The sequence below is a fragment of the Hippoglossus hippoglossus genome, chromosome 2, assembly GCF_009819705.1.
Source record: "Hippoglossus hippoglossus isolate fHipHip1 chromosome 2, fHipHip1.pri, whole genome shotgun sequence".
Taxonomy (NCBI): domain Eukaryota; kingdom Metazoa; phylum Chordata; class Actinopteri; order Pleuronectiformes; family Pleuronectidae; genus Hippoglossus; species Hippoglossus hippoglossus.
The window spans coordinates 5,366,633-5,381,813 of NC_047152.1; the positions used below are offsets into that span (position 1 = coordinate 5,366,633).

At 43.5% G+C, this 15,181-nt stretch overlaps 2 protein-coding genes across 5 annotated transcripts in view; both read left to right on the plus strand.

Moving 5' to 3' along the window:
• Window positions 1-10,367, plus strand: part of appa (amyloid beta (A4) precursor protein a) — a 33,462-nt gene extending 23,095 nt beyond the window's left edge. Inside the window, exons 8-17 of one of the 4 annotated variants that reach the window (XM_034611135.1) lie at window positions 808-941; window positions 1,846-1,920; window positions 2,161-2,319; window positions 2,586-2,714; window positions 3,004-3,103; window positions 4,184-4,396; window positions 4,582-4,635; window positions 5,265-5,356; window positions 7,027-7,173; window positions 7,803-10,246. In XM_034611135.1, coding sequence (XP_034467026.1) covers window positions 808-941; window positions 1,846-1,920; window positions 2,161-2,319; window positions 2,586-2,714; window positions 3,004-3,103; window positions 4,184-4,396; window positions 4,582-4,635; window positions 5,265-5,356; window positions 7,027-7,173; window positions 7,803-7,904 — 1,205 coding nt within the window. In that variant the 3' untranslated portion in view covers window positions 7,905-10,246. Of the gene's footprint in view, window positions 1-807; window positions 942-1,845; window positions 1,921-2,160; window positions 2,320-2,585; window positions 2,715-3,003; window positions 3,104-4,183; window positions 4,397-4,581; window positions 4,636-5,264; window positions 5,357-7,026; window positions 7,174-7,802 lie in introns of all 4 variants that reach the window. The other 3 variants (XM_034611144.1, XM_034611163.1, XM_034611154.1) reach the window with 3 other exon arrangements.
• A 1,537-nt stretch (window positions 10,368-11,904) lies between these two features.
• On the plus strand, window positions 11,905-14,034 carry atp5pf (ATP synthase peripheral stalk subunit F6). Its single transcript, XM_034611366.1, has 4 exons — window positions 11,905-12,008; window positions 13,106-13,275; window positions 13,378-13,502; window positions 13,931-14,034. The coding sequence occupies exons 2-4, from the start codon at window positions 13,106-13,108 to the stop codon at window positions 13,957-13,959; spliced, it is 324 nt and encodes a 107-aa protein (XP_034467257.1). The 5' UTR covers window positions 11,905-12,008; the 3' UTR covers window positions 13,960-14,034.
• The last annotated feature ends 1,147 nt before the right edge of the window (window positions 14,035-15,181 follow it).

The window sequence follows — 15,181 nt, forward strand, 5'->3', positions numbered from 1 at the left end:
AGAACTGCGTGTTCTGGGGATTAGGACACTTTGACAATACATGTTGCTTTTGAGTTTTTAACATGTAACTTTCCAGCACCACAAACTGAGCTCCGTTATACTGAGCTGGCGGCAGAAATCCGACTCAGATCTCTAATCCTGGGCGAATGAAACCGTTGTTTTGATACGATCAGAATAAGAGAGGAAACTGTTGTTTAAAAAAAATTTTTTTTGAGGAACAGAGGCTGACACAACACTCGGGTCACAGTGAAAACATCTGTCCTTCTGCTCTCTCATCAGACATAACCATATTCACATGACGTGCGACCTTCACGCATATGCACACGCGCACAAACACTTTTAACAGCACACTCATGGAAGATAATCAACTTTCCGCTGATTAAAACTACGTTTCACGCAATATAATAAGATGATACAGTTCGCTGGCGAGTTGACCACAGCTCGGTCTGTTCTCCCGAGCCCACAGCTTCAGTGTTTTTTGGCAGGACAGCGATAATCACACTTTCAATGAAGTTATATAAGTGAGAGACAGGTTTTTGTCTCTTTTCTCCAAAGGACCACCGGTCAGATGAGGGAAGCACTTGTTTGCTTTTGGAAGTTGCTGGCTTCCAGCTACAGCCGCTATCTTATTGTCTTTTCTCTCCTTTGGTCTCACACTAACCCTTTTAACCCAAATTCGGCCTCTTGTGTTTTGTGTGTGTCCCCGACCAACCAACTAAAAATGAGTAGACGCTTCAGTGAAAGGCTTTTCACCTCCCTGCCTCCTCTTTCTCTCTCTCTCTCTCTCTCTGCATTCATTCCCTGCAGTACCCACCGCCACGCCCAGCTCCCCCGACGCCGTGGACCACTACCTGGAGACGCCCACAGACGAAAATGAACACGCCCACTTCCAGAAGGCCAAGGAGAGCCTGGAGGCCAAGCACCGCGAGAGAATGTCCCAGGTACTGACGGAGAAGGGAGAGGAAGGATTTTTATTTTTACTGTTAATAATTTAAAGCTGATCAGAAGAACAGAAAGCATTTTCTTTGTCGCAGAAAGAGGACAAAAGATTTTTTTATGAATAGAAGAGGAAAGAGGTGTGGCGAGTAAAAAACGAATAGGTGCGTTTGTTAATCCCTCCCGGGTAAGCCGACTGAGCCATTTCGACTTTAATTGTATTCTTTAATCAAGCTGCTCGCTCTCCGGCAGAGAGCCAGATGGTCCTCGGCAACATCGCACATTTCAAAGCTCCAGACTCAGAACGCTAACATCCTTGCACGGCCCTCAGAGCAACCCTTATTTATTGGTGCCAGTGTTTGTGCGCCACTTTGGTTTTGGTCTCTTTGTTTTGCTCGGGGAGTTCCAGGCGCAGCTTCCTCTGATTTCACACACTTGACTTCACCCTCACAGATACTGTTAGGTCAGGTCTGAAGAGGCCCGAGCTGAACGAAGAAAAATCCCCCAGTGAGTCAGAGAGGATGGAACTGAGGAACGATGTACAGGAAAATGAAAGGGGAACTGAAACTGTTGATCTTAGACTGTAAATGCTTCACTTTAACCCTGAATATGAAGCAAAACAAGTTTCTCGTATCAGGATGTAAAATCTGAAGTGAAAGCCATGTAAAATGTCTGCTTTCTTCCATTTAGCCCCTGTCCACCGTAATGCAGATATTTACCAAAAAAAACCTTTTTTGTTTGGGCCTCTCGTCCAAATGGCTTCAGACAGCCGTGAAAAGATCAGATCAGTGGCACAAAGAGCAACGAGATGTTTCGCTCAAGTGTAAAAACAGCCTGTGACAGAGCATGTGAGAAGAAAAGGTTGATTGACAAGGGTAATTAATGTTTCCTTCCTTTTCTTGTCCTGAGGTGATGAGAGAGTGGGAGGAGGCCGAGAGGGAGGCCAAGAATCTCCCACGTGCCGACAAGAAGGCTGTCATCCAGGTAAGACCAGCATGAACCGGACATTAGAGAAAATCACCCGAGAGTTCTTTCTCCGGGCCCTTTCACCCGCTCCATTTTGTGTGTGTGTGTGTGTGTGTGTGTGTGTGTGTGTGTGTGTGTGTGTGTGTGTGTGTGTGTGTGTGTGTGTGTGTGTGTGTGTGTGTGTGTGTGTGTGTGTGTGTGTGTGTGTGTGTGTGTGTGTGTGTGTGTGTGTGTGTGTGTGTGTGTGTGATCATGCAGCGTTTCCAGGAGAAGGTGGAGGGGCTGGAGCAGGAGGCGGCCAGCGAGCGCCAGCAGCTGGTGGAGACCCACATGGCCCGGGTGGAGGCTCTGCTCAACGACCGCCGCCGCCTGGCTCTTGAGAGCTACCTGACCGCCCTGCAGCAGGACCCACCCAGGGTACAGGAGCTTATGTTTTGTACAATTAGATAAATGTGTTGGATTGGTAAAAAAAATTTGACTTCCTCATAGCGCCAGCCATCAAACCCAGGACATGTGTTGTCAAGCAGTTGGTAAATGTCGGCTGTCAAATAGGAGAAAAACAACATATCTGACAGATGAACAACTGTGGGATTTGTATCATCGTAACAAATTACAGCTTCAGCTCGATGCTTTCTGATCCAGACCACATTTATATCCATCACTGTCATCGTCTCTCCCTGCAGCCTCGTCACGTCTTCAGCCTGTTGAAGAAGTACGTGCGTGCCGAGCAGAAGGACAGGCAGCACACCCTCAAACACTTTGAACATGTCCGCATGGTGGATCCCAAGAAGGCAGCACAGATAAGGCCCCAGGTAAGTTCACTGTGTTAACCTCATTTCAGGAGGAAGAGCGAGTTGTCGGTGGTTCGATCCCCTGACGGCTGTGCCAGCAGTATGTTTTCTGTGTGAGATTGAAAAAGCACAGTGCATAGTAGCGCTGTATGAATGTGTGTGTGTGTGTGAATGGGGGGAAAAAAAGGGCTTTATGAATTCATTCCATTTATCATCCATTTAGTTATAGATCTGTAAAATATGATTCTGTTTTTACGATATAACCACAACGCAAACAACCACATTCTTTGTGTGTGTGTGTGTTATACAGGTGCTGACCCACCTGCGTGTCATCGAGGAGCGTATGAACCAGTCTCTGGGACTTCTCTACAAGGTGCCCGGCGTGGCCGACGATATCCAGGACCAAGTCGGTGAGTTCGTCATTTCGACGCTTAAAGACACACTGAGGCTTTTACATCGCTTAAAAAAAGAATCAATACAATATCCAGACGAGTATAAAGACAGATGGAAGTCAAGAGCACTTAATGAAGAGACAAGAAACTACAGATAATTCGGATAAGCACACCACTACATCTTGTTAACATGAACGTTGGCTGTGTTTCATATCCACTGTGTAACTGCTGACCCTGACACCAGAGAGATATGGCAGGAGACACACTGTCCTGTTTGTGCTACATGTGACAGAGAGAATGCTCCAAATTCCAGCCCCGGAAAAATACATTTTATTTGTTGATAAGGGCATTGGAGCCATTTGTCCTAATCCCTCTGTTTAGAGTCAAATGAAACTGTTCTGCCGGGAAGATAAATCCCCTCGCCCTCCCTCCCGTCCTCCCCCAAACGTCCCTGCATTTGTTAGGTTTCTGTGGGTTTTTTGGGTTTATTGGAGTTGCGTGCGTCACGCAGCCATCTGTGTTTCTGTCTTGGAGACTGTCACAGTCTGTGCTACCCGGCAAAACAGACACACACCCACAGGAGCAAACATACTCTGAAAAAAAAAAAAAGGCACCATTCAGGCATTACTAGGCACCAAGTCTAATAAAGAAATTGAACTTAACATTCCGTGGAGGCTTTATTTTCACGGGTCACTGCGGAGAATATGATTTTCTTTCTGCAGAAATATACACACTGGCCGTTCTTTGTTATTACCGAATATTTTTTATCACAAGCAATATTTTCATCATACAGAATATTTTACGATGAAAGAAATTGCCAGTGAGTTGAGTTACAGGGAGCTGAGTAAAAAGGAAATGGACATCCTGAAACATCCATTTTTGTTACAGGTTGCAGACTTAGATTTTTTTGTACAAGGAGGTTCCTGAAATACATAACAATCGTAAATAAATATGTCGAAGTGGGTTTTTTCGCACACAATCAACACAATGCTGTCTCTATTCCTGCTGTTGCCATCCATGCATGGTAGCGCTGCCTTTAAATCACATATGTTTGAAGCCACTGTGAAATTCATGCATTCCTCATGTCCGTCCATCCAGAGCTCCTGCAGAGGGAGCAGGCGGAGATGGCCCAGCAGCTGGCCAACCTGCAGACAGACGTGAGGGTGAGCTACGGCAACGACGCCCTGATGCCCGACCAGGAGCTGGGAGACGGCCAGACTGACTTCTTGCCCCAGGAAGACACTGTGGGCCTGGGAGGCGTCGGCTTCGTTCACCCTGAGAGCTTCAACCAGCCCAACACCGAGAACCATGGTACGTACTGACCCACAAACATGAATAACATCATCACGGAACCTGCAGCTACAGTTTGGTTGCTTCAAGGTTGATTGAAATGCTACGAGGGCGTTAGCATTCCTCTTTTGGCCTTGAAGGACTAAACAGAGCTTGCAAACAAAATGATTTAAAAGTTAAATCTCTCTCTCCCTCTCTCCCTCTAGTTGAGCCAGTGGACTCTCGTCCTAATCTTGAAAGAGGCATTCCCACACGACCAGGTTGGTTATATTGTTGTGATTTTAAGTTTGAATACACATTTAGATCATGAGATAGACGGGGATTAGGGCCTGTGGATATTAAACTGTTGACTTTGTCACATTCTCCTTATCAGGTTGCTACAGCAACTGTGGCACTTTCTTTAAAACCCCTTATCGGTGTTTGCTTACTTGGGCGTAAAACTGCTCCATATTAAGAAATGCACCCCCTGGTGGCAATACTGGAGGCCACATATGAGCCATAGGATTAAATTATAAATACATAAGAAGCTCTACTCCTCAGATCCATCATACAACTTTAGTAAAGTCAGGAAAATATTTTTCTGCCACGTCGCCCTCCTCCAGCTTTTATTTGCCCACAGCCAGCTCCACTTGACCTCCATTTAGGCGCCGGCTGCGGTTGTCAGGGGATTTCTGATGCAGCTGCAGGGTCTATGCATACTGCAAACGCTGTGCAGTATGTGCCATATTCATTTCATGCCTTGGTAACACCCGGTGCTCCTCCAGCGCTGTCAAGTCCTGCTCGAGCCAGCGAGTTTGATTTCAGCAAGTTTGTGTGTGTGGTGGGATGAGAAAGCGGCTGAGTGTCACCATCCATAATGGATACAGTACTTTTTCCTTCGCTTTGCCAGTGACTGGAATGAAGATGGAAGCGTTCCCTGAGCTGCGGATGGAGACGGAGGACAGACAGAGCACTGAATATGAAGTTCACCACCAGAAACTGGTAAACCGACACACACAGACACACAACCGCACAGCAACAAGCTCACACTGTCATAAACAGTGCAGGTATGCAGACTCATCTGAATCTCACTGATGTGTGTAAATATGCAGGCTAATTAATAAACATGGAGAAATCGACAAACACGCCAGGATGTTTTTACTGACACATGCAAACACACATACCCACACACTCTCAGATCCATGTTTCCACTTTGTCCTCCCCGTCAACTCCCAAGGTTGTCGCCATGGAGACAGGTGTCCATGGAGACAGCCGAGATCATGTGCGCGTCATGCTTTCTCCACTGTCCTCTGATCACGGTTAAGTTTTGGGCTGTCTGTCAGCCACAGGTTCTTAAACCGAGCGTAACAAGGCTCGAACCCTGTTCTGCGTTCATTCATTAATCTCATCCAATATTGTAATACCAGCACAAAAAAAACCTCAATCCATGCTCAGTCGAATTATAATCCACGTACTTTATCCCTTTCACCTAACGGCTTTAATCCCTTAATCCCTGCTTTTTATTACATATCACATTTCTTGCATTCACAAGGAGCAGTCAGTGTCACAGTGTGCCCCCACTCAACCTCTTCATTTCATATTCACCGTTACCCTGATCGGCGTCCTGCAGGATTATTGTGGAGGACGCGCACAAGCCTGAAATTAAGTCCCGGCTCACTGACACAAAGTGGGTGTTGAGATGTTTGACGCTTTACTGATGTTGTGGAGTTTGTGTCGACACAATAGACGATATATATAAAGATGGACGACGCATCACTGCTTTCTCCTGTTTGTACTAAAAATGAAGCCGACCTGGCTCTTTGCTGCGTGTTTTCCTCCTTTCTCTTAAAAGCATTACAAATGTCTTTAAAATGCAGATTATTTTACTTTTACACACCAGGGGGCGCTCAAGATGGTTTGGCTTCATTTTTGGGGACCTGTCATGTTGTCCATCTTTATATATAATCTGTGATTGACACAAATGTCCAGACAGGTGGAGATATCACGCGCCTGTTTGCCTCCCTTCACAAAACGCCACCTGCTTCTATTTCTTCTCACACAGAAGAGCACAAGCCCTCATTCGTTTTCAGGAAATCTCCTATAATCATGTGTGTTTTTATTGTGTTGTGTGGGAGTTGAGTCATGCTTCTTTATGTCATAAATCAGCTGAAGGGGGAAAAAAGTCTGCACCAGGAAATTTCCTTTAAAATAAGTCACCTTCCAGTTTTTGTCATGTCCATGTGTTTGTATGCGTTGCCTCTTTGTTCTCCAGCAGCACCGTGAGTTATTTTGGGGCCTCGTTTGACTCTTTTATGATGCAATTTTAAAAATAGCAAATGTAATTACACAAAGCATCCACCGCAAAATTAAAACTGTGAAGAAACAGTAGCGTGTGAGCTGCTGCAGCTACAAGAAGATCATTGTCTTTCTGAGGGAAGTTACATTAAAACCATTTCGCAGCACAGTTAATGTAATAATTAATTATTAATTAATTAATCTAAACAATTTTTTATCAGTGGTAGAAAAACAGATATGTAAAGAAAAGTTATTGATGTGGTCGATATATAAAAAACGCTGTCATTTTTATTAGAAATCATCCGATTTTAACTATGCCGGTTGTGATTGGTTGTTGCCGTGTGACTGACCCCTCCTCCGCCCCTCCATTCCCGCAGGTCTTCTTTGCAGAGGACGTGGGCTCCAACAAGGGCGCCATCATCGGCCTGATGGTCGGCGGTGTCGTCATAGCGACCGTGATCGTCATCACCCTGGTGATGCTGAGGAAGAAGCAGTACACCTCCATCCACCACGGAGTCATCGAGGTGAGAAACGGCTGACCTGTGTGTTTGCATGTGCCGCATGTACAAGCTGTTCCCTCAAGCGGCGGTCAATCTGGTGTGTGGCGAGCGTGATGCTGTGTGCACGTGTGAGCTCAAGCTGTCTGTCAGGTAGAGACACTTGAACTGGTGCATGTGTAGATGGATCAGTGGACGTGTTTATAATTAAAGTCTGAAAACGAGTCAATATAATGAGACAAATGAATTTCCTTCTTTGCTTTTCAAATTAATTTCTTTTGTCATTTCATAGCTTTTATTATCTGTTTAATTTAAAACATACAGTAGTTGAGTCTGCATTGTTTCTTTAGTTTTGTCAATTAAAACAATCACATCCAGGAAACGTTATATACGTCTTAAAATGCAGATCAGGTTTTCTTTGGCCGCATAGATATATAGTTTATAATGTCTGTTTGTTCTAGTTCTTTTTTAGCGATACAAATATTAGCAGTGTAATAAAACTACAAACTAGACCAATGTGGAACTAGGACTATCTGTCATATTTATTAAGGTCTTAAATTCACCAGCAGAAACCCTGTTTATGGTCATCCTCACTATATAAGTGTCTGTGTGTGTGTGAGACCCCTCACCCCCTCCTCTGGTTCCTCCCCCCCCAGGTGGACGCGGCCGTCACCCCCGAGGAGCGCCACCTGTCCAAGATGCAGCAGAACGGCTACGAGAACCCCACCTACAAGTTCTTCGAGCAGATGCAGAATTGAGGAGAACACACACACACGCGCACACACGTAAACACACACATACATCTCCCCACTCATCACGCACCCACCCTCCCCCATCCTCCCCCCTCCCGACTTGTCCCGACGTGGCTTAGATCATAGAGTGACTGAAATAGTCCGTCACGAGCGGCTGCAGTCAGGGGTTTGTTTCTCTGCCTGGGCGGACGCCGCGGCCGAGCCAGTTTGCACCACGTTTGTTCACTTTATCGGAGCAAGTCGCCTTTTAATTAAAGAAAAGTGGGCGGGCGGGGAGGGGGGGGTTTATATGTTTGCTCCGTCAGGGCCTGCTGATGTATAGAAGAGAGGCTCCCGCCCAGTGCATCGAAACAAACCCACCCACAGGGGAAGGAAGCGGCTTCTCTCCACACTGATTCAGGGCCAGTGTATAGTTGGGGTTTATTTTATATTTCTTATTTGTTTCTGGCTTGGGAAAGTTTTAGGTGTTGACTTGTGTAGAAATCTGACCTCTGATCAGTCGGACACGAGGTGCACGCTGACCTGGGCCTCGTCTGCAGGAGCCGTGCAGGAGACTCCCATCCAATCCTTCAACATTGGTTTGTTCCTATCGTATTCTTTGTAATGATTATATAAAGAAATATCGATTGGAACCAAGCAACGTGATTTCTGTGGATGAGGCCCTGTGGTTCCCCTCAAACTGCACCACTACTGCACTCACTCTACAGTCTACACTGGAGTATAAGTGAACCTCCTCTCCTTCCCCTCATCCCTCCCTCATCCCTCCCTCCAACCTCTTTTTTCTTTTTGTGCATTCTTACGACAGCTGGGCTGTGTTAAGCCACACAAGGCTCTTAAAGGATATTCGGGGATGCTGATGTTACTATGTATTCTGAATGAGCTGTTTTTATTTTGGGGTTTTTTCTCTCTTTATCGTTTCCGGTTTTGTTTTTCAAAAAAAGAATGAAAAAAAACGTAGAAAAAAATAAACAAAAAAAAGATCAGCCAATGTAAAGTCCTTTTTTTAAATTGCGTGTAATGTTAACTGAAGTAATGCTCAAGTCTTAGCTGTTCCTATGTAGTGCATGATGACAGGATTTGGAAAAACTGAAAAAAAACGATCTTAACGCTGCTCTCTCTCTTTCTTTCTCTCTCTTTCTTTCTCTCTCTCTCTCGCTCTCGAGATCCTTTTCTCACATATAGATTGTCATTCTAGCAAGATTGTACATTTAGTATCTTCTCGTGATCACGTGACTTCAAAACAATGATGAAGAATATATATAAATCTAGATGAACAGGCTCTGCTTTGATATCATGTAAAATACACATTTAAAAGAGATCTGTGATTTTGGAATTTAAGTGTGTTTTGTCATTTCTTTTTAATTATTATTATTTTGATCATATGCTACGTTCCTGAAGCTGCAGGAGAGGTGGCGGGGGGGTTGGGTTGCTGGGGTGCTGGCTTCATCTGTTTGTATATTATTCTCTTCACTGAAATATATTGTGTTGAAAATCCTCACGCATAGGGAGCGTTCACCCTATTTAATTTTTTCATGTTGGCGTGTTTTTTATTTTAAAGGGCGTGTTACGGGGGTGAAGGTTGTGGGGGGGGGAAACGGACAAATGAGAGAAGGCAGGATGGGGGATGGGTAAGAGTTATCTCTGCGTGCGCGTGTTTTGTCATTTTCCGTCTAGTGTTTCATCCAGTTGTAATCCGACGTCGTTCCTTTTTTCATTTTTGGGGTTTTGTAATCGTTTCGCTTTCTGCTGATAAAACAGGTGAAGTGCCGAGAGGAGGAGGAGGAGGAGGAAGGAGGGCGAGGTAGAGAGGAAATGACTTGCAGTTCCAGATGGATAGCCAGCCAGGCAGGCAGTCTGTGTATATATATAATGGATTTTCACTTCCCCCAGCACCTCCCTTCGCCTTCCTCTTCCCTTCAGGCACGCTGCTCACCTCTCACCATCAACGCACATGCCACAGCACCGGAGTTTTTAGCTAATGGGCATCAAGAGAGCTGAGAGCGAGTCAGGGGGTTAAAAGCAGGGATCAGATATTGGTCTGAGGTAAATTCACGCTTGTAAGCAAGAATCGTCCCCCCCCCCTCCCTTCGTTCATCTCCATGCACTCAGCTCCTGCCACAGAGTCAACACCATCTCAGCATCACAGGAAGTAGTGCAGCGTGACCTCTCACTCTGTTAATGCATCTAATGGCGAGTAAGATCTGGGAGGAAGTGGCTCTTGAACGTGCATGTGGAGGCTGCAGTGAGGTGGTGGTCTTTTCAGAGGGTGCTCAATAGAAGCCCAGCAGGGGGCAGTAGAGTAGAAGAGGAAGCAGGATTTTTCTTTCCATCTTTTTTTTTTTTTTTTTCACGTGGGTAATATATTGGTTTTGTTTTCCACTGTGTAATTTTGTGCAGGCCATTTGCATTGACTGGGAAAAACGCTTTCTACACTGTATTCCATAATAAAGTTTTGAATGTACATACAGATGCTGTCTGCTCGTTGTTTTTTATTCAATTTACACAATTTAGATCCTCGTGCATCTGGTTTTATTCGAACATTCCGAGTTCATTGTAAAAGGAATAATAATGTAAAAACTGATCCTCTGAATCCAGATGAATCCAAACTCTCCTGCTGAAGGTTGAATTATTTTTGTATCACATTAAAACCAAAGCCGTGTTTTAAGTGTTCCAGTAATATAAATTGGTAATATCACAATGTAAAAAATACTCCATCATGGCTACAACCCTTCTCAAGTCTCATAAGCAAAATATACTTAAATGTAATTGTGCTCCCTCTGCCTGATATACATATCATTACATGTATATTGTATTACCGGATTTGTAATAGTACTGCATAAATGTGTGGAGAATAAAATGTGTATGTCGGGTCATGTGGTTCCCAACCTAAAGGCCAGGACCCTCCACAGGGTCAGATGATCCGAGGAGTCACCATATGACATGAGAACAGATTAATGTGGATAATGAGGATTAGAATTTAATAAAATCATGATTATGGATAGGACCTGAGTTATCGCATGTATTTAATTATTTTCTACCATTGTTGTTCTTCTGCAGTGGTTATCACGAGGCAAGAAGCCACAGACTATGACAAAAAATATATAATTTTCCCACTTACATGACATCACTTTGGTAAATTTTTGGAGACCTTCTTTAAAGAAAAAGAAATTTTTCAACATTGAATTGCTTTCAAACAAATGACATGGACAAAAATAGAACTGGACAATAAAGTAAATAAACTGCTTCTCCCAAAATCAAGCTTCCCATTTGCTTGGTTTAGTTTGTGTGGCAAAATAATCCTTGACACTTTTCCTGGAAGCTGCTGTGTGTCGACATTCATAAAACATTAATAGTTTCCTCTTCAGTTTTCTGTTTTAAAACCAAACTGAAAACTTTTTTTATTCCCAAGTGCCTTTGACTCAACAATTCTACAATGTCATACCATCCTTGTATTTTTATTCTACTTTACACAGTTCTATCAATTTTAAAATTGTACATACAGCTGTATAATTTGTATGTCTTTTTTAATCTCTTTATTTTGCCTAAAATTTGTTTTGGATTTTAAATTATTTTCTTGTTATTTAGTCTCTGTGTCGTTTGAATGTCCCTGTGCAGCACCTAGGAATGGTGTATGAATGGTAAATGGTTTTGTATTTATGTAGCGCTTTTCTAGTCTTGACGACCACTCAAAGCTCTTTACAGTACAGTTTGACATTCACCCATTCACACACACACATTCATACAGTGCATCTATTAGCAGCACTTTGTTGTTCTATGAGGGGCAATTCGGGGTTCAGCATCTTGCCCAAGGACACTCCGGCATGCAGATGGGGAAGACTGGGGATCGAACTGCCGACCTTCAGGGTGGAGGACGACCGCTCTACCCCTCAGCCACAAATAAAACTAACTTTCCTTATATAAAAATGTACATTTATTTCCATATTCTTCATTAGAATAGGAACAAATGTTTTGGATTACTTGTTTTGGGACGATCAACACGTACGCACCGAAATGACGTGAACTTCCGCTTCACCCCTCACCACCACATTCCCACAATCCACTGCGTGCCCTCCACTTCCGGCTCTCGTACTCTTGCGTGTCAAACCCAAGGTGAGTGCAAACTTTTAACACCACCGCTAAGTTCCCTTCACCTGTCGACCCCTCGAACACTTAGAAGCACGATCTGCTTTCTCCAAGTGAGTGCAGCGTTAGCATTAGCACCGCAGCTAACGACAGGGGGGGACACTGTCTGAGAGCCCTGTCGCCTCGGCTAATGCTAGCTTAGCTCGTTAGCCCTTGCAGGTGTTTGGGTCGTTGCGGTGAATGAAGTAAACACTTAGCTTAAGGTAGGACAGAACGAAACCAGGCTTGTTTGTATACATTATTAAATCGAATCGACAGTTTGAGAAAGTTGACAAAGTCGCTTTATACGTGTAAACAAGTTAACTCGGATGATTTGGACGGCGGCTAACCTATGATAACCGATGCTAGTGGTGCTAACAGGAACTTAGCAGCTCCACACATGAGGAGTTGTAAGTTCTTCCATATGTTAAACGTATAAATCTTAAGGGCAGTACGTTGTTTCTATTCCATCGTGGTGTCTTTCATTGTGTAGCAGCTGTTTCCTCGGCTGCTAGTGTCCCGCTGTGCTGATGCACAGGTCGGATCGCACACTAGCCTGATGCCCTGTTTTCATCCCAGACGCAGCTTGTACAGATTCAGTAGATCTCATTTTTACTGTATGATATAGTTTCCCGTTCCTCTTCATGGTTTATATTAATGTAGAGGTACCGTTTCATCCTAAAGCAGCAAAGTGCAGGCTGACCTTTACTTGCAGACTTCATTGTAAACATGGATTACAAGGCATATCAGCATCGCAAAGTTTGTACCGGTGCCCTTCACGTGTAGAAGAGATTATTTGCCCCTATGAATTAAGTGCTTGCCTAACAGGATCAGGTTATTCACAAGAAAGTCCAAATTGTGAATCCTTGTTTATTACTCCATCTTTAACCAACATCACATTCAGAGGGTTCCACGTTCTCAATTTGCCTCTCACAGAGGTTACATGAGTTCTCAATTACTTTTTTCATGTCAGAAACGATTGGTTGGATAAATGTCATTCATGTCAAGTTATGGGGACACAGAGGACCGATCCCAGCCGCTTGTCCTGGGATGAGACTAACCAGAAGCCCTGTTTTCTCCACCAGATGGCACTTCACCGGTTGTTCCAGCTGTCCTCCCTGCTGCGCTCCGCCGTGAGCCTGACCCTGCGCAGGAACATGGGCCTCTCCGCTGTCCTCTTCAACCGGACCAAGGAGCTCGACCCCATCCAGAAGCTGTTCCTGGACAAGATCCGCGACTACAACACCAAGAGCAAGTCAGTTGATGATGCACGACATGAACCCCCTCATTTCTGTGTAAACAGTCTTTGGATTTTACCTGAATTCTCAAACATTATCTAATGCCCTTACTCTCCCAGGAGCTCCGGAGGCATTGTGGACGCGGGGCCCGCTTATCAGAAGAATCTGTCTGAAGAGGTCGTCAAACTGCAGAGACTATACGGCGGCGGAGACCTCATCAAGTTCCCCGAGGTCAAATTCACAGGTTCGACAAAGCTCATGTTACTTTGAGTGTTGTCTTGTCTACTGACCTAATTGTTTCACGTTATCAATCAATAAGACAAATAAATCCGAAAAGGGGTTGAAATGAATCAGGATCATTCTTCATTTGTTTAGTTTTGTAACCTTTGCTCAAAAAGTGCACAAACTATCCCTTATAATTTAGATGTTGGACCATATTGTTTATTTAATGTGGCCAGTGTTAAATTGTTACTAAGGTTTTAACCATTGTTAAACTACTTTCCTGCATTCTCCCATGCGAAGCTACAATTATTTGATAAATACTGCTGCAACTTGTATCTCATTGTCAGATGTAATTGCAGGTATTGTTAAAAAGCTGCAGAATGTTTCATTTCAAAACGTTCACATGGCAACCACCACCACTAACAGTTATATTTTCTTCTTTTTTTCCAGAGCCCAAGCTTGAAGAAGTGGCCAAGTAAACGCTGTCAATGTTGTAAATCCCCTACTCGTCACCAATATGTTGTATTTAATAAAAAGGTAATGGAATGAACCTTGATGCACTGGTCATCATTTACCAATCATATATCAACACACCGTCGATAAAGTTTTCAGGTGCTGTGAATCATTTGCATTGTTTCCACAGGTTCCTTTAACTGAGAGTGAAAAAGATTGTGGATGTTTTACTGCGAGGTACTTTAGTTTTTTTTAAAGACTTATTGGCTGGATGAATGCTTCAAGAATAAAAGAAGCCTCCAAGACAGATGATGGTTCTGAAATATTCCTACAGGTAATGGGAATAAATTGTGTTTTTATTGTGATATTAAAGAGCTGAAGTGCAGTCAATGTACATCCTTTCCAGAATGGTAACACACCTGAAGATATAATAATATATCTAATAGTGTAATGAGTTTACATCATCCGCCTCTTCAACATCCCAGATTAAAGGTTGAAAAGTAGAGAACTGCACTTAAAACTCTAGTGTGGTCTTACTTTAGATTTTTCAGAGCTTCTCCAGACTGGAAGGTCACTCATTCACATCATTGGATTTTCAAATCTTCTCTTGGCACTTTTAAATCTTCACTTTTAAATTTCAAATCTCCCAGAGCCTTATATAAAGCAAATTTGTGTCAAAGCTGTGTCTACTCACATCTTCATAATTACCAGCCTGCTGTCTTTGGACTGAGCCACTTGACCTAAACACATCTTCTCATGAAGTTCTCGACGTTTCACCCAAAAATATACGAGTCTCATGAGAATTGAACCTACAACTGTAGATCTGCAAGTCCATCCTCTATCAGGCTGAGCTATGATCAGAGACAGGTCAATTTTCTGGATTCTTGTCTTTAATCAGGATATTAGACCAATTAAGTTCAGTCAGTCTCATAAGAACTTTATTAAGTCCATCCTTTAACAGACTGAAGTATTTGACCTTGCTCATGAAATCAGTTCTTAAAATACTTGGTTTCTGTTGAAGTCCAGCGACCAATGCTAACACTCAAAGTTTCTAAGGAGGGCGAGTCTAGTGTGTGACTAAGTACCTCAGCCTGTAAGAGAATGTCTGATAGATCTGCGGTTGTTGGTTGAATCCTTATGAGTCCATCCTCTAACCAGCTTGACCAGTAAAAAAAAAAGTCTGAAAACTGATAAAAAAAAAGGCAAAAAGGCATTTTTTATTGCACTCCTTATAATACTAAAATATTA